Below are 18,629 nucleotides of genomic sequence, written 5' to 3' on the forward strand. Positions count from 1 at the left end.
TGGATTGTCTGGTCTAGACTCGATTATTTACAGACCTCCGTCATATAGCTGGAATATTGCTGAGTGCGGCGTTAAACAACAAATAAACAAACAAACAAAACAAACATGACATCAGGAACAACTGCAGACAATTCAGGATGGACCAAAAAGTACATGTTTACAGTAGGTTTTCTCAAACAATGACTGTAAACAGTATGGTCGGGCAGGTGACCCATAAATGTTACCAGCCCACATTCAGACATAATAAATATTGAAAAATCGCGAAAAATAAGAGACAAATCGAAACTTGATTCAGTTGAAATAATGCAAACAACTCCTTGAAAATCTATGAGACGTTATGATAAAACTGTATATGTAAGTAGTCTAAAATTATCTGCAATAGAGGTGGTCAGTTGGAAGAAAATTTTAGACAGCTCGACAGAAGGTTACCAGCCAGGGGCAGGCAGTTATTTCGGACACTGACTGTAAATGTGTGAGTGAATGTTGAATTAAGCAGCAGACAAAGATATTCCAGCTCTATCAAGGCTCCATCCCACTGGGACTCAATGACACCACAGACTGTATCAACTCAACCCTTAACAGTTGACTCTTACATCAAGCATGGGATACTGAGAACTTAGTCTGCCCCAGAATCCACCTACGGTCTGTTCCAATGATACACTGGGATCTGTACCAGTGACACAAATGTGATTGTTAACTAGAACACATGACAGTGTATTACATACCGAATATGTGAGGTCCAGGTTGATCTGGTCTCCCATAGAAAGCTGCTCTCTCTGTCGGACCAAAACACGTTCCTTCCTGCCAGCTTCTTTTGCTTTCTCCAGTGCCTGTCAGACAGAGAGTACAAACAGCATGAAATAAACACACATACACATGGCATGGTTTATACATCCCTGCTGCTCTTCAGTCAGCCATATCTCCGTAAAAAATCATTGCAGCCCTTTAATATAAAACAAGCATGAAATACTCATATCACACGCTAATATGAAATGTCTGGTTGTGTGTAAGGCATTAGCCCTCTGGAAAAAGGCACTACCGCCATTATCAGTCAAAGTCGTTGCTACGGAAACTCAAAAAATAAATGTAAAAAATCCCAAACTATCAAAAGACACCAATTAACCACTAGACCTATCTATGTGCCAGGCTTGATGAAGAAATATTGTACGGATTTCAATATCTGCTCTGGAAAGGAGCACAACCACAATTATCAGTCTAAATCAAAGTTGTTGCCAAGGAAACACAAAAAATATTTTTTTCAAAATTTCCAAACTATCAAAAGGCACCAGTTCACCACTTGACCTATCTAGTTGCAAAGTTTGGTTGAGATATCTCTCATGCTTCATGAGTTCTACTCCGAAAATGAAAAGTGAAAGACGGACAGAACGGCGGAAAGAAGGGAGGATGGACATCCTATATCCACCTTCTACTTTGTGGCAGCGGGAAAAAAAGCCTTAAAAAACTTCAAGTTACTAGAACTTCAAAGTCAAAACTGTACAGAAATGCTTGTATATTTATTCAAAACAGAAAGCATTAGAAAAGGCAGCAGACCCAGATTCCTCACCAGCCCTAGTTCACCCTGACTGTTCCCAAAGCAGCTTTCCTCTATCAGTTCATTGACCTTCTTCTCCAACTGGCGAATCTTCTCCTCAGGACTATAACAAAAATTCCACATAAAATGTCACCACACCATATATAATGTTAACATCCATATATAATGTGTCAGTTTTTTCCATCAATTTTAAAACCAGATCAGATTCCTGACGGAGTCCTTCAAATTGAGCCCAGTGCAAAACAATGAAGCCTGAAGACAAATGAACACAGTGTGTTCTGGTGGCCTATATCTATTCTAGGCCCAGATCTTGTATTCAGTGCCACGTGTGAAACTAACACACAGTCTTTGTGTAATTAGGGCATAGTTGATAACTTTACCAAATCAAATTACAATTAGGTTTTAATGTTTAATATTCCAGCTATATAACAGTGGTATCATATCCCAATCAAGCAATTTGGATATGATGACATGCATCAACGAAGTCAGCGAGCCTGACCATCCTATGCCAATAGTAGCCTGGTCTTAGAACTGTATCATACTTTGCCAACCCTCCTCCCCCCATTTTTATTCTTATTATCCCCAAAATACATATACCCAGTAACATTTTGTCATAACCCAGCGCCCCTTGACACAAGGAATCCTACAACACTGATTAACAGCGGTATCTCACCTGTCTTCGGGTTTTGGTTCCAGGGGAGGCGCTGGGCCACGCCCTGCTTGATTCATGGGGTCAAATCCAACACCTGGACAGATAGATTGAGTTGTAAACACAAGAAATTCTTCTTGTAGTCAGACATAAGAGAATATTGTTACCTTTATGTCACAAAATCATATGTCGTAATAGAAGCCTTAGAAAGAGAGAGAGAGAGAAGGGGGGGTGAGGGGGGGGGAGGGAGGGAGGGAGAGGGAATTGAATCGACAACTGGTAACATTGGAGCATATTTCTTATCCATTATTGTTTTCGAATGACTTGAAAAAGATAATGTAAGAATTTGCTGCATTTTCATAAATTTACTCAACAAATGAAATGAAATACAAATTTATCATGAGACCTGATACAAATAAACACCTTACAAAACCATCCCGGTCTGTGTACTGTAACTATTAGTTTGGCGATCCATGTTGACTTACGTACCTCTGTTGCCAGAAGATGTGAATCCTGCTGCCCGCACTGCTGTCATTGGTCGAGCTTGTCCATCAGCCTGTATGGCGCCTGTGATTGGTCGACCCATGGAGGATGGCAGGCCTACCCGACCTCGTGCTGCCGTGCCAAGACGGGCTGAGGTTCCAGGTGGCATCTTAGCCGTCTAAAAATGTCACAAGGAAACATCTCAACAAGATCATTAACAAACATCAAAACGGCAGTTATTCACAGTCACAGGTGAATTTGACAGGTGAATTTGTAAAAAAAAAATTTCTCAAAGAAACTATAGAAAAACAGGGTTGTTTATTCTGTCATGCTAACACTGGTAAAGAGATATTACCTAAGCAAAAAAACTAACCTAAAATACTAATAAAGTCTCACAAAAGATAAGTTCATACACTAATATGTTCAAACACAATCTCAATAGCATGAACAGCAGAGCAGTAGCCATAAATTAGCTTAAAGGGAAAAGCATATTTTAGTGCTAAATGAATTCTCATCTTTTAGACAGCTGCTTAAAAAACATTTCAAGATGACGTCCAAACGATCAGGGCACATAAACAGTATTTCAAAACAAATGCAGAACTACTGGTAAAACAGGATAAGTTGAACCAACTCACAAAACATGTAGACGAGTAAGGGGTGCACAGAATTTGGGCAAACATATTTGGTTTGTTACAGATAGAGACGGTGTACCCATGAAGTGCACGTGCAGGTCATGACGATGAAATTGACTACACTCCCGTGGACACAAGTGTTGCTCAAAAGACTATTATGAGGTCGGTCTGACAAGTCGATACCATAATTCTCAAAAAGTTGTTTGACAGAAGTTACTTACAAGCAAATAAACATGTCAAAGCTAGGTAAGCATGACCAAATGATACATTCTCAGGCTGAGAATTGGCTTATAATGTCATAAATTACACAGTAAAGAATGTAGAAATAAATCTCATCGTTGTCTAAAGCAAGTATTGACACGGGTCTGTCTGTATATATGCTAAAGCGCATCAGAGCAGAAGGTTTCCCTCAGTACAAAGGCATGAGAAGTTTCATTACCCTAAGTTAGTCGCAAATTCGTTGTTAGCCAAGGCAGGACATGCACATATACATTGTACTACTTGTCGCGGACCACCCGCTACCCCTTTCTTCATAATGGTACGCACCAGGGGCAGACCTCATATATAGTCATCGGGGTAAGTTGTCAGGTCACAACTCAACTTATCCTGGCTTACCAGTAAGATGATCTTTTGCACAAATATTAAGGATATTGTTATCACAAGCATGCTTGTCTTTCACTGACAGGTGAACTTTCAAATGATGAGTTAAGACTACCGGCACATGTATTAAGTTTCACCTACAGGTGGCGGCCTCCTGCCATGGCTTGTTCTTAGTACAGCTTTCTGGAAATTCTCGTCATGTGCAAGATCCTAAAACACAAGAGAAACACAGACAACTTGAAATACGCATCAAGTTCATTATCATTATGCGGGGATTGGTGATATCAATCACTGGATTGTCTGGTCCAGACACGATTATTTACAGACCGACATCAGATAGCTGGAATATTGCTGAGTGCGGCATTAAACAACAACCAACAAACAAGCTGGGATGCACTGACAGCGATTATTTGTTGTAACAGAATCAATATTTGTCCCCATGACCTGCCCATTAATATAAACCAGGTCAAAGATGGACCTGAAGCCAACTTTCATCCAAGAATAAGAGACTGAAATCAATTACTGATTTATAACCAATATAAAAGTACCACTATTTAATCATTTACATGAACAGAGTGAGTGAATGAGTGAGTTTGGCTTTATGCCACTTTTAGCAATATTCCAGCAATATCATGGCAAGGGACACCTGAAATGGGCTTCACACATTATACCCACGTGGGGAATTGAACCCAGGTCACCGGCGTGATGAGCGAACGCTTTAACCACTAGGCTACCCCACCGCCGAACGGAACGATGATCAACAACATGAAAGTGATACTATTTCAAAGACAGAGTGAAATTTGATACTTATGGTGGTCTGTAAATTATCAAGTAAATTATCAAAACAGTGGTTGACAGCATGAGCAACAATCCACTTCACTGGGTAATGCTGACATGCAATCACATCCACTGTAATCACACACTGTAATTGTCATAAGTTAGCCATAAAGCCATGAATGGTACTGGAGATCTCTGCTCCAGAATCCCAGGTTTTTTTCCCATGATCTAAATGTACTTCAACAAGCCTGTACCTACCTCCGTGTCTAAAGTGGCATTATAGTCATTGAAGCCAGAGTACATATCATCCTCATCTTCACCAGCGAGATGTACATGTTCCATCATACTGAGACGATTCATAACATGTACGCCCACACCTGTTCAAATATAAAATGGACAATATGAAATACACACAGCAGATCTAGTTATTACAGGGTTTTGTACAGATACATGATCCATGAAACATGATTAAACAATAACAAAACTCATGGCCAACTTGACAAGAGTGATCAAAGCACTCTACAACCATAGCACTCTATAATATAGTATGTGAGATATGAAAGTCATTGTGCTTCCAAAGCTTTCCAGTCACAAAATTCAAGTCCTTTCCAAGGCTCCCTCCTAAAAAATCATGGTCATTCAAATTAAACAGTTTATCAAACTTTCGCCATTTGCATCAATCCTTCTGTTCAAATTGTTAGATTGTGCCATATTCAAATCTGATGGATGTAACCAGTCATTTGAAGGGAGCAATCTCATTAAAATCAGATCTTTTACTCTTATACGATACCTCTCTGTGTGAAGATCTGAGGACACCTCCATAGGGGGTCGCATCAGGTGAACTAATCAGCCAATCAGTATTGAGGCTATTAAAATGTCAGGACAAGTGAACAAGTCATTTAGACAAGAACATCTGATTTCTGTATCTCGAAAACAAACATAATCAAGAAATCAGAAATAAGAAATCATAAAATATAATGCAGCACTATTATAGTGTGACTATTATTGCGTATATTTCATATATCCTTTCATTTGTGAGCATGGCATCAACATCCAAAGGGTTAATATGGAGGGTATATTTGTGTTCTGTCCAACTCACAGATTATATTCATGTTTTAGATACAGAAATCAGATATGATGGTCTGAATGCTTTGCCCACGCATACTGAGACCTTAGAAGCTTCAACGCTGACTGGCTCATGAGAAAATTCCCCTGATACAACCCTCTATGGAGTATCATGTCAGAGGAAAATGAGATGTAATGAGACTGGGTTTGACTTGTTTCTTTGAGCATGATAACTTATGTATACCCGATCCTGTTTCACATTATCAATTTCATGTAGTGTGCCAACACTTTAACACATGCATCTTTGTATCGACCATTTTCCAATATATGTATTTGTTCATGTGACTAATGTTGAATGAGCATGTTACATTTGGGTATGCTTGAATAGCAGAAGGTATCTACTGACAAAGACCATGAGCAGGAGTAGTCTTATCTCAGTATTTGGAATGATGCCTGTCAGTAATAATTCTGACAACTTCCTATATTTCTGGTAACGTCTGGTAAAATACACACGTAACTTTAAGTCTGGTTGCTATAAAACAGACTTTATCCGAAAATGTGTTCATATATAGACAAATCGACCTGAAGATGTTCGTTACTATGATAAACTTATGTGGACGAAAACTGAACGCATTTGGTACAACCCGCCTTTCACGTATTATTTTGAAAGAACTGCGATTATTATCTTCCAAAATGACAACTAATAAATTCATTATTTCATTTTTGATAATTTACTAAACTGTTTAAACAGTATGAAGGTTAGATTTAGAGCTGAAACAAAATATACCTTCTGACACTTACCATATGAATCTGTTTTCTTCTGGAATTATTTCCCAGAATGCCTTTCCCCAGGCATGCGTATTTCGTTCTAATGAAGCTAACTGGTTACACTGATGGCAAGCGCGGTAATCTTATCGCTTGCATTGGTAGACATGAGCCCAGTTTACCGTGGAAGTGTTTACAGTAGCAACGTGCGCGGACCGCGTCATCCGCAAGTAAATCACGTGCTGATTTGTTATTGTTGTTGACGCCGACTCACGTGTTGATGACTTCCCTTGTAGAAATAATAACAATGTTTGCCTTCACATGGAGAATGAAGATATGAAATGGAAGACATACATTTGAAAGGGTAAGATATACTTTTATGATCCCGACCTTCGGTATCGTGAGGCAGCTGATAGCAGTGTACATAGATAGGTTACGTGAGCTGGAAGGTACGCCCACTCGTCAGCGTGAATGAGTGACTTTTACTGTTAAATTCCCAAGTCAGTTTTACCAAAATGAAAGAATTACTCTACCAATGTGTCATATATATACACGTGTGTCGTCTATTTATATGAACCTTCCAAACTGATCTCTGCATATCCACGACAATATCTCATCGCTGTCACCTATCAGCGTTAATTAACTGTTAGGTGTCGGCATCCATTTGTTCATTGCTAATCACCTATCAGCGCCAATTAACTGTTGGCTTCCCTTTTTAATTGTTTACCTTTGTTATCTTATTACATCTGTTGTTCTTACAGGTACATATATAAGTTCTCTGCTTCGTAGCATTTATTCACCTGATGAAGGAGGAAGTATATACTCCAAAACGTTGTGTTCCTCAGTATATAGAAGTTGACGTCCCTAAATTCTCTTCATCATATCTCCGTTGACTTTTGTATCAAATATTAATAAAAATAAACCTTTTTGTTGTTAAGCCTGTAGCATTCCTACCTATTGATGCAAGTACCTATACTGCCATAAAGTGCATGTATGTAATCCAGAAGGCAAAACAAATTGTAATTTACATGTGGTACCTTCAGAATCTGGAATCAGAATATGGCACATTTATGCGATATAAAAATGTAAAACAAACATATTATGAAAACAAAACTAATCTTATGTTTTCATAACAATGACTTCCTGAAAATTTGTTATTGTTATTTATTAAGTTGGCACAAATCATTGTTGTATACATGATACTGTTGACAATGATATATTTACAGTAGTTAAAAGATATTAATATTTTTTCATAATTAATTTTTTTAAATAAATGACTTTTCAAAGTAATAGCTAAATTGTTGTAATAATTTTTATAATCAAGCAGATCTTTGGAGACATGCCCTTAAATCTTAAATTTGAAACCCATAACGTTGTGAATGTGTATCTATGCCTGTCCCCTGCCCTATCGACAGACACATCTGCTTCATGGACAGGGGGCTTTTTTGTCCAGTTTGTTTGTCGTTTAATGTCGCACGCAGCAATATTCAAGCTATATGACAGGGGTCTGTAAATAATAAAGTCTGGACCAGACAATCCAGTGATTGATATCACCAATCCGCGCAATTGTGATCGATGACATGCATCAACAAAGTCAGCGAGCCTGACCGCCCGATCTCTTTAGTCGCTTCTTACGACAAGCATAGTTGCACCTTTTACTTTTGTCCAGTGTGCATTGTGGTTGTCTGCATAAATGTACTAGCAAACAAATAATTCTTTTTGCAAATGCCCATCCAAAATAAAGATTGGATTTTCCTTGTTTGAAACCAAACTTAGGTGAGTAAAGAAAATGAAACCTTGGACACTAAACAAGGTCTAAAATTTAATGAATTTTATATATTCAAACTTACATATTTTTTTTGGCATTCCATGGGACTCTCACATAAAATCATATACATCCATTTTCACCTTTTATATGCATAGGATGTTATATGTTGCAAAAAACCTGTTATTAATGGCCCCTTGTCATTCCCCAAAGTTTCCTATACCGGTCACTGGATTTTCTGGTCCAGACTTGATTGTTTACAGGCCATATAGTTTCCTATATTAGTCACTGGATTGTCTGGTCCAGACTTGATTGTTTTACAGGCCATATAGCTAGAATACTGCTGAATGCACCAACCAACTCATGACACACACAAACTCACGTAATTGCGGTTTTACATTTGACTTTTTTCTACTTTCAGTTTGATTGGTACCAAGATGTCTCCTCTGTGGGAGGCGCTCCCCGAGGTGACCCTGGCCAGTATCTTCAGCTACTTGCACCCACGTGAGAGGCTGAAGATGAAGTATGTGTGCCAGGCTTGGCACAGGGTGCTGACAGTCCCACAAGTCTGGAAATACTTCACACATCTGGGGGATAATGAATGCACGGAGTCAAATCTCAGTCAGGATGAAAGTTTAAAACTCGACCTGATAAGCTGCATTAATGATTACGGGCGACATTTCCGTCATGTGAAAGTTACTTTCTGTGATAGCGACTCATTTGACATATTCACAGCAATCTCTAACGTTTGTTCAAATATAGAAAGCATTGCTCTTTGCAATGATGGAAAAATAGCATTTCCAAAGGGTTTCCGGTCACTCATTCATGACTTTCTTCAGAAGAACATACACTTGAAAACTGTACAAATGAGAGGCCTAACCTTTACACCTGCTTCTAATAACGATCCGCTACCCATTGGACTGCAACATTGTCAGACTTTACAGAAACTGAGTTTGGTGAATTCCTTTCCTTCTTACTCCGTGAGTTCTCTGATGTACCTGGTTCATCTTCGGGAACTTGCGCTGGACTACAACCACGTCCATTACAGCCTCATCAAACATCTCGCCGGGGCTTCTCTCACAAAGCTCAGCATCAGACTGCACCCCAAAAAACAGAGACTGAATAATCTGAGTGAAGAACAGTGGCAGGATCTGGCTCGTCACAAGCAACTGCGGGTTTATTTCCATGTGAAAGTTCTGGGCGACTTGGATGAGGATCTGTTCAAGCCCAGTATTCCGCTGGTGTCACTTGTGCTGATGACCTTGACCTCTCTGCATTACGACAAACTGTGCGATACTCTTGCCAACTATGGCAACACGTTGGAAGAGTTTGTCGATTACAACGTTCTTGCTCCAAGCTGCCGCCATGACGAGGAAGATGTTACTAGCAGTTACAACACGAGTATCGTCAAGATGGTACAAACATGTCCCAGACTCCACACTCTTGGAATGAGGGATGTACTTTCCAGTAGCACACTGCTCATCGTTGTGTTTCTGAATAAAAAGTTACAAAATGTCTATGTACAAGCGGAAATGGTTAGATTCAGATTTCATGTCCCGGATGAAATGCTTGTGCCACAGGAAGCGATTGACTTCGCACAAGCCAACTGGACGGAGGAAAGAATGGCTACCGCAGTTTCAAGTTGCCTTGGAAGAGAGTGGAATCTCATGTCCAAGAACGATTATGTGGAAACGGTTGCCAAGGAGCATGATTTAATTGTTGGGAAGAGGCACATCTACTTCATTGACAATTCAAACAGTTGTTAACCAAAGGTCTGTTGGATCAACAACTTTATTTCCCACGGGGTTAGAAATAACTTTTCATCGGAGCATGGTTAATAATTTGGGGGTGTTCATCGGAATTAAAAATTAAAAAAATATGTGGTCAATTCAGTGTCTCAATGTACACGAAGGATGGACACATCTGTAACAGGATCATTTAGGCCTGCAACACAAAATGTATCTAATTAGAATTTAAGTTTGGGTTCAACTTTGCGTGGCATGATTTAATTGTTGGGAGGAGGCACATCTACTTCACTGACAATTCAAACGGTTGTTAACCTAAGGTTCGCTGAATCCTTCAGGATTCTCACCCCTGTACACTAACATTGAAGTTGCAATTCCGTCATCTGGAGAGCTCACTGTACAACTGGTGGACACAGGTTGTTGAAGAGGCACAAGGTAGACGTGGGCTCAAAGTGTGCTCAGGATGATCCCAGTATTGGAGTGTGGGGATTGTGTACGAGTACTGTCATTGCTTACATATTCAGAATACTGGTAGTTGTATTCATTCAGTCAAGTATATTGTAAGGAAAGGGTTATGCTTGTTGTTTCACGCCATCCTCGCATAAAGAAACCAGAGGGGAAGTGTTATATCTAACTTTCAAACAGACTGAAAAAGTTGATCAATGGTCATTTATGTTTGTTTAATGCCACACTCAGAAATATTCCATGTGGAGGACGGCGATCTCTGAATAATCAAATCTGGACCTGATAATTCTGTGGATGACATGAGAATCGTTCTACGCAATTGGGATATGATGATATGCATATAGTCAGTGATTCCGACCACCCAATCACATTAGCGGCGTTGTACAACAAGCATGGGTTGCTAAGACCAATTCTAACTCGGATAAGCATGGAGGGAAGCAGGATATTGAATGTATAGCAGTTCAACATATGCCGTGCAACAGCAAAACTGCTGCACACATTTAGACTGCCAGTAGTTGATTTTCATCTGGGATAATACACAGGTCGTGTCATCGTGTTTAATATTTTAAAACATTCCTTTTGCTTTTGGATAGCTCTGTCAGTTTGTTTCCCAAAATATACGCTATCACTTTACAAGAAGGAAATTGCAATAAATTGTACCAGAATGAGCAAAATAAGTGAGCAAAAGTTAAGCACCACCCATAACTTCATAAATGTATCTTTACACTTTAAATGTTTTATGTTGTATGTATGACATTACTAAGTGAGTATGTAGCATGTGATGTTCATTTGCAGCCACAGCTCAGTAAAACGTAGCTGGCCAGCATTTCACATTTTGACCTTATATAAACATGTAACATTTTCAACTCAATTTGAATGAGTTCATGTGTAATGTTTTGGGTCTTATTTTCTGTTGGTCATCAAAAACCATGAACCTTCAGAAACGTTCAAGCATCAATAGCTGGTGTAGGTGGTGAAATGGGGTTTAACATCGCGTCTAAGATTATTGCACTTATGTAGCGAGGTCCATGTATGTGTATGGCTGCTTGTTCTAGTCCGGACTGATGCCGATTTATAGTGCTAGCCCACTGAGATACCATGCCTCGTTTTACATGACTACCACACTCAGACACAGTATACAGACTCCAAGCCGACCAGTCCTTGTTTTAACCCCTTAATGCCAAGCGCCAGACAGGGTAACAACAAGTACCATCTTTTAACGTCTTTTGGTGTGACACAGCCGGGGATCGAACCACGGACCTTCCACTCTCCACACGGACACTCTATCATGGAAGCTGTCCAATAGCTGGTGTAAGCACCATGTGATCTCATGTTTACATGACACCAAATTTGCAACTGGGATATTATGTTACATCCCTCATGAAGGTTATGTTTGTGTTCCTGTAGCTTGCATAGGTGGGTCCCTGGCTCATGATCCCAGAAGTGCTCCATTGCGTTGCGATCTGGACTTCTTGCACCTTGTGTAGGTGTTATAAATGTCATCAGATCAAGTGGTGCTTATACCAGCTACTGACAGCCGACAGTCTGTTCAAGACAATCCAGTGAGCAACGTCCAATGCAATCAACCGAGGCACCGAGGCACCACCTACAGTCAAGCCTCGTTAATCGGACAATCAACTTTATCCAACACTAATGTTGGGAACCGATTAAATCTGTGCTATTCAGACCCGTTAAACTGACAGTCTCGCACTTGTCTTCGACATGCCTCATTTGCAACGAATTACCGAAATCATTCATTAATCAGTCTTGTTAATCAGACACTTAAGCTTTGTGGTACCAGTTTCAAACTGGTGACTTCCATTCCAGACTATCCTTTTTAAAGAATTTTAATAAGTCATTCAGTCCGTAACAGTTGTTTTGTGCTAAGCTTTAGAGGTTGCATGATTAGAAAACATATTCTTCTAACAATGAAATATAACAATATGAATATTTCATTTTTTAATAAGTGTTTATATAGTTACCTATCATGTAGTTGTGCGATTTCCGATCACAAACTTCGATACTACTTAATTTCATTTATCCAACAATCATAAGCAACCAACAATGTTGGATCAACGGGACTTGACTATTTGACAGCCTCTGATGACCAGCCTAGGTTCCTGGGGGATCTATCTTAACCCAGAAACCATTGAATCCCTATGGGGTAGTTTCTTTAATCCAATATTATCATTTTAAATGTTGTTGATCAAATGGTTTGTTTTAATATGCAATCCAAACTATGGATCTGTTCGAACTTTTGTGCTGCTCGCTCATCCATACCAGTAAGCATAAAGCTACAGTATTTAAGTCGAGTTTGAGCAACCCAGATATAAGCACAATCCAGGAAATAGTACAGCAACACTTTATGTGCCTGCAAACTGGCTGTGGGAAGAGAACTTGTGTTAAGTCTCTGTAACAGTTGAGTACATCAACATATTATTTGCTGCTGTGGCCCGATTTCAAGATCCATACTTGGCAGCCATTACAGTCATCAAATTCTCATTTGGCTTGTCTCTTGCAACCAGGGGTGGTGATGTCCTTTTCAGTTTTCGGACCCCATCATACGATAAAGAACACCAAGACATATGTATGCTCCCCCATTTATTTCTTAATGTACACAAAGGATGGACACATCTAGAACATGATCATCTGGCCCTGCAACACAAAAAGTATAGTATTAGAATTGAAATTTGGATTCAACTTTATACAATTTTTTTGCACATATAGGCTGTTAACTTCTAAAAAATAGCATGTTAACTGTTGAGAAATATTATATATTGCACTCATGTAACAGATCTCACTACTGGACATTAAGAAAGAGGTCCAAGTGATATCATTAACACATGAAATGCTAGTTAATCTCCTTCCATTGCACCACCATCTCTGTCTTTATCAATGACTCAGTTGACACCAAGACAACAGATTCCAGAGAGGCACAGTTGTGCTGGAAGTATCTCGCACAATGATTCATAGAAAACATTTGGACAATGGTTTGCAGATCAACTGAGGACAGAATCTTAAACCATGTAATAGTTGGAGCTTATAAAGAGATTTTTGTGAGCAAATCAAGGATTGTCATAGATGCGTCTCCACGGCAATACATGGAACACAAGGACCTACATCTTGTGGATGTGGAAGACATGTATAAAATCCATATTTTACAAAATAATATTCAAAAAGGCATGTTTCTGTACATTATGTTATTAAACAAAGTTGTTTCCAAGTCAGTCTCATGACATCCTTCAGAATTTAATTAATAATTACCCTCTTTCTCTCTGAACAAATGGTGGTACAATTGATAGACTCCCGGTAATCATCTTACAATATGTGCTTTGTGACTGAACATGACATGTATCAGTACTTCTTTGTTCAATTGTTCTTAGCTATTCTGCAGTTATTTTGACAGATGCAATGTGCTTTCAAATATCTTACTATACTCACACCCAGGAGTACATGTCATTAGCAAGCTATCAACTTTTGTTCCAGATGATATCAATGCTAATGGTGACATGGATATAGTCAAAGGAGTTGTAATTTTGAATATGTTTGTACTACTGTATCAAATTATGAATCTGACAGTCAAACATATCCCATGATGACAGGCACTGCAGCATTTTTATGTCACATAGTGCCATTGATCTTGACACCATGGAGCCTATTGAAAGGTTGACAACTGCATCTTGTTGAATGTCAGGGGGTTCCTGTCATAAACCTAAGGTTGAAAGATAAACACTTGGGGGTCTGTATATACCCTACATACCAGAAGAGTAGAACTCAACATGAACCTCTTTCACTGCGTCATTACAATATTCCAAGGGACATAACTGCTGACACTCCCCAAATACATACCTTCCTCTTCTTGTCACCACCCAACTCAAAGTGCTTGCAGCGTTTTAGGGAGAGCTGTTTCCTGTATTTGCACTGGCTACATTCCATACGAAGTACAATCTTCTTGGTAGTTTTTGCCTAAATGCAGGAAAAAAAATCATTCAAAATGTTCTGATATTTGTAACAAAAGAATCATCTTAATAAAGGGATTCTGATTACAAGTGATCAAGTGAGTATGTATTTACTGTTTCAAGCAACATTTCAGCCAATGTGACACTAAGAACATGTAAAATGGGTCTCTACAACACAGGGAGGAAACTCGGGGGGAGAGAAGGAAGGAGGAGGAAGGAAGGAAGGAAGGAAGGAAGAGAAGTTAAATACTCATTCAGCATTATCCATTACCAAAATCAATATTAATGTGTCTCTAGTACAAGTTACCTTCTTGTGGAAAATAGGCTTGGTCTGACCACCATATCCGGACTGTTTTCTGTCGTATCTCCTCTTACCTGTTGAGATGAAAACAACAACCGATAAGGTTATTTCTTTATTAAAGTAAGGACAACGTACAAGAATTACCACAGTGGTCATGACAAATTATTAAACAAAGCTGATACTGTGTATTTGCTTATAGGTGAGGTGAAATTGGGTTTAACGTCGCGTCCAAGGTTATTGCACTTAAATAGCGACGTGCATGCACGTGTGTGTGTGCGTGTGTGCGGCTGCTTGTACTAGTCCGGACTGATGCCGATTTATATTGCTAGCTCACTGAGATACCATGTTGTAGTTTAGACACAGTATACCGACTCCGAGCCGACCAGTCCTTGTTCTACCCCCTTAATCATGTTAATGCCGAGCGCCAGACAGGGTAACAACAAGTACCATCTTTTAACGTCATTTGGTATGACGCAACCGAGGATCGAACCCCGAACTTTCCGCTCTCCGGGTGGACGCTCTACCACAAGACCACGGAGGCAGTCGTATTTGGTTATAAGTATGACATTTACAGTTTAGAGACATTCAGGAAATATCATAAACTTGTTGTATATATGATTTCTCAAAAGTAGATATCCTTTGATCCACTTATACTTGGACAATATGTTGCACTCATGTAACAGATCTCACTACTGGACATTAAGAAAGAGGTCCAAGTGATATCATTAACACATGAAATGCTAGTTATTCTCCTTCCATTGCACCACCATCTCTGTCTTTATCAATGACTCAGTTGACACCAAGACAACAGATTCCAGAGAGGCACAGTTGTGCTGGAAGGACAATCCAAATACGAAACATCTGAAACCACTGCTCAGTTGCGCATTTGTGTTATCAAGCGTCTTTTGATACTGTTGAGTATTGTACTGAAACTAAGTACATGTATGTAAAAAGTGATGCATGCATCTTGCGATGCAACAGTAGAAATGACTTCATGACTTCGGAGATCAGCAAGCCAAACAGCAAGTAGAAAAGCATGTCTACGATAGCTCTGTTGTCATGACTGTCGAAACACTGTCCTGGACCGACTGCTTATTCCAAGTTAATTGGTTTTACTTCCTTGAATGCTTTTTGACCGAAATAGAAATATAAAGATTCCTGAAATGTGCTCTTAAGCACAAGAAATTAATTTCAATGACAGATTGACGGTCAAACATCGGAACAAGCACCCTCGCACGTCATGAGAGGAAGAATCACCTAGAAGTTTGTGGCGCACCATTTGACTTCTTTTTTTTTATCACTAGAGGCCAAAAAGGGCCCTTCTTTTTTTGTCAACGAGAATGAACACTACATTAACTCTTAACTGAGAAGTAATGAAGAGTCACTAATCCTTGTGACCAATGACATATTTTCTATTTTCTATATATATCTGAAGATGAAACAGTTCTGTACCCTGGGCATAGAGGGAGGCTTTGCCAGCCTTATACTGGGTGACTTTGTGCATGGTGTGTTTCTTGCATTCCCTTCCTCTGCAGAAGGTCCTCCTCTGTTTCGGGATGTTCACCTGGACAACAACCAACAGTGTTCAAAGTTAAGATGTATGGATGTCAAGGGGCTCTTGTCAATGCCCTGACGTTACAAGATTTAAGGCGTCCCTTGAATTAGGAGCAAACAACAACGATCCCCCCTTATCTTAGGTTGACACTGAATCCAGGTATAAATTTTAAAAATATAACAGTATTACATATGCCATTGCCATAGCACAGAAAAAAATACTCGTCTCCAGTAAAAAGTAAAGCTGTGTTGTATAAACAGTTAAATGATGCCTACATGTAAGTTTAACATGAGGTCAAAGCTCCACACATTCAAAAACTTTTGTTTTTCAAAGTGAGTGAGTGAGGTTTTACGCCGCTTTTAGCAATATTTCAGCAATATCACAGCGGGGGACACCAGAAATAGGCTTCACACATTGTATGTTTTTCAGAAAGACAACAGAGTTTTGAGCGAGTTTGGTTTTACACCGCTCTTAGCAAGATTCCAATTTCACGGAGGGGGATACCAGAAATAACAGTTTACATGTGAATAGTTTCCTGTCTGTGCCTGGAAAAAATTACCGATATAATGACCAGGGTGTTAAAACAACCTATCAGAGACCCTATCACTGAGAAATGGATATTTTAAAACTATGTGAAGCATGGCTGTCTTTGGTCAGCATAATCATGCTGTAGAATGCTTCTTGTCAAGGTTGCATTAACAATTAATAATAATATTTCATGCATGTTAATAATGTTAATAATTCGTGGAAAATATAACAATTATCGTAATTTGGGGGATTGAATTACAGGCGTAATGAGGTAATTTTAACCTCAAAACCGGCTATCACACCAAAATCTTAAATCTGTGTGTCACTTGACCTGTCGTAAATACTTAACTCTTCGAGATACCTGTAAATAAGCATAACCATTTTCACACCTTCAAAAAATCTTCCTTATGGATCAGGATTCACTAAAACAAATGCACATACTCAGTGTTTGAAATAAGAGTGAACAGCTGATGAATGTCAAGTCAAAGAAGTTAAGATGTTAATTACAGATGAGTGAATAATACACCACACAAGTATCAATCTTCAATCGGTGTATATATTTCATACCCAAATTATCGAACAACTAATTTGCAACATTTCAGTTCAAAACAGTTTTAGCAATTAGTGTCCAACTGTCATCATGGTCATTCAAGGAAACTACCTCCCCTACACATCAGCGTACCATAGACTATTTGGGCATCTTGGAAAAGAGTACTATCATTTTCAAAATGTCATGTGCCAAGTGGGCTATCAGACATCATTATTGCATTGTCTAGGTGAGCCTATATGATACCAGTTATACCCTGATTTTGGGTTTAACTCCGATCTGGTCAAGGTGTCCTCGTCATAACCAGAATAATGTTAAAAGTTTCATGTCCCTCGATTCAAATACTAAAGCAATCGATGATCATGATATCAATCACTGGATTATCTGGTCCTGCACTCCAGACTCTATTATTTACAAACCGCCGTCATACAGCTGGAATATTGCCGAGAACCTTGGACCCCACTGTCAGATGATTATGACTTCTAACGTCGATATTAAATAAAGCGTTGTGCTAAAGGGGTCCTATGATCAAAATTGTGACCAATTGCAGAATACTTAGAACACGTTTTCTCATATGCCAATCTTTGGACGTCATAAAGGAAGGTGCTCAACATCAAATACTCATTAAAATGGAGCATGTTCAACGTCAGCATAATTTTGATAATCATATCCATGCCAAAATAAGTTTATCTACGCCTTTGCCTCTTGGTTTTACACAACATCTCACAATCTGAATTATACTGATTCTGCTGAAGAGAGTTTGGATATGTATATCGTTGGCCTGTGCACTAATAACAAGCTTGACCATCAAGGCTCTTGCAATTCTTAATATTTCATTCGAAAAATAGAAGCATGCACTGCTCAAATACACACAAAGAGCCTTGGAACCTTCCGTTTGAGAACTTTGGGATCCTGATATGAACACAAATCATCCTAATTTACAGGGTGCATTCTAGATGTAGCTCGTGCTAGTTCAGATGTATATATCTCTTGTACCTGTACTACACAGCCGTAAACAAAGACACTATTTCGGCATAATTAAAGATCCAACGATCTTAATATATTATCAGACTTGTAGTGTCAAGAATGGACATTTGAAATTAATCATAGTTAAGAATGTTGATGTTTCAATGCTAAGGATGAACACGGATTTTGGAAGAACAAGTCGTATCCCTCACCATTTTGATGGTGTTAGATCGTGAAAGGAAGTTGCAGAGCTGGCATGCGCAAACGTCGGGCAC

General features: G+C 39.1%; 3 protein-coding genes across 3 annotated transcripts in view; 1 reads left to right on the forward strand and 2 right to left on the reverse strand.

Annotated features, from left to right (window-relative positions):
• Positions 1-6,596, reverse strand: part of LOC139474350 (intraflagellar transport protein 88 homolog) — a 28,240-nt gene extending 21,644 nt beyond the window's left edge. Inside the window, exons 1-7 of the mRNA XM_071257332.1 lie at positions 6,560-6,596; positions 4,952-5,070; positions 4,058-4,126; positions 2,691-2,862; positions 2,226-2,298; positions 1,565-1,655; positions 726-830 (exon numbers count right to left, since the gene is read on the reverse strand). Coding sequence (XP_071113433.1) covers positions 726-830; positions 1,565-1,655; positions 2,226-2,298; positions 2,691-2,862; positions 4,058-4,126; positions 4,952-5,053 — 612 coding nt within the window. The 5' untranslated portion in view covers positions 5,054-5,070; positions 6,560-6,596. The remainder of the gene's footprint in view (positions 1-725; positions 831-1,564; positions 1,656-2,225; positions 2,299-2,690; positions 2,863-4,057; positions 4,127-4,951; positions 5,071-6,559) is intronic.
• A 268-nt stretch (positions 6,597-6,864) lies between these two features.
• On the forward strand, positions 6,865-10,130 carry LOC139475921 (F-box/LRR-repeat protein 21-like). The gene is made up of 2 exons (XM_071259137.1): positions 6,865-6,887; positions 8,710-10,130. The coding sequence occupies exons 1-2, from the start codon at positions 6,865-6,867 to the stop codon at positions 10,052-10,054; spliced, it is 1,368 nt and encodes a 455-aa protein (XP_071115238.1). The 3' UTR covers positions 10,055-10,130.
• A 2,956-nt stretch (positions 10,131-13,086) lies between these two features.
• LOC139474166 (uncharacterized) lies at positions 13,087-18,604 on the reverse strand. The gene is made up of 5 exons (XM_071257063.1): positions 18,567-18,604; positions 16,211-16,322; positions 14,765-14,832; positions 14,348-14,464; positions 13,087-13,153 (listed from the first exon to the last, which is right to left on the reverse strand). The coding sequence occupies exons 1-5, from the start codon at positions 18,567-18,569 to the stop codon at positions 13,133-13,135; spliced, it is 321 nt and encodes a 106-aa protein (XP_071113164.1). The 5' UTR covers positions 18,570-18,604; the 3' UTR covers positions 13,087-13,132.
• Positions 18,605-18,629: the final 25 nt, after the last annotated feature.

Source organism: Haliotis cracherodii, unplaced genomic scaffold, assembly GCF_022045235.1.
Source record: "Haliotis cracherodii isolate W230 unplaced genomic scaffold, xgHalCrac1.p SCAF_3, whole genome shotgun sequence".
Taxonomy (NCBI): domain Eukaryota; kingdom Metazoa; phylum Mollusca; class Gastropoda; order Lepetellida; family Haliotidae; genus Haliotis; species Haliotis cracherodii.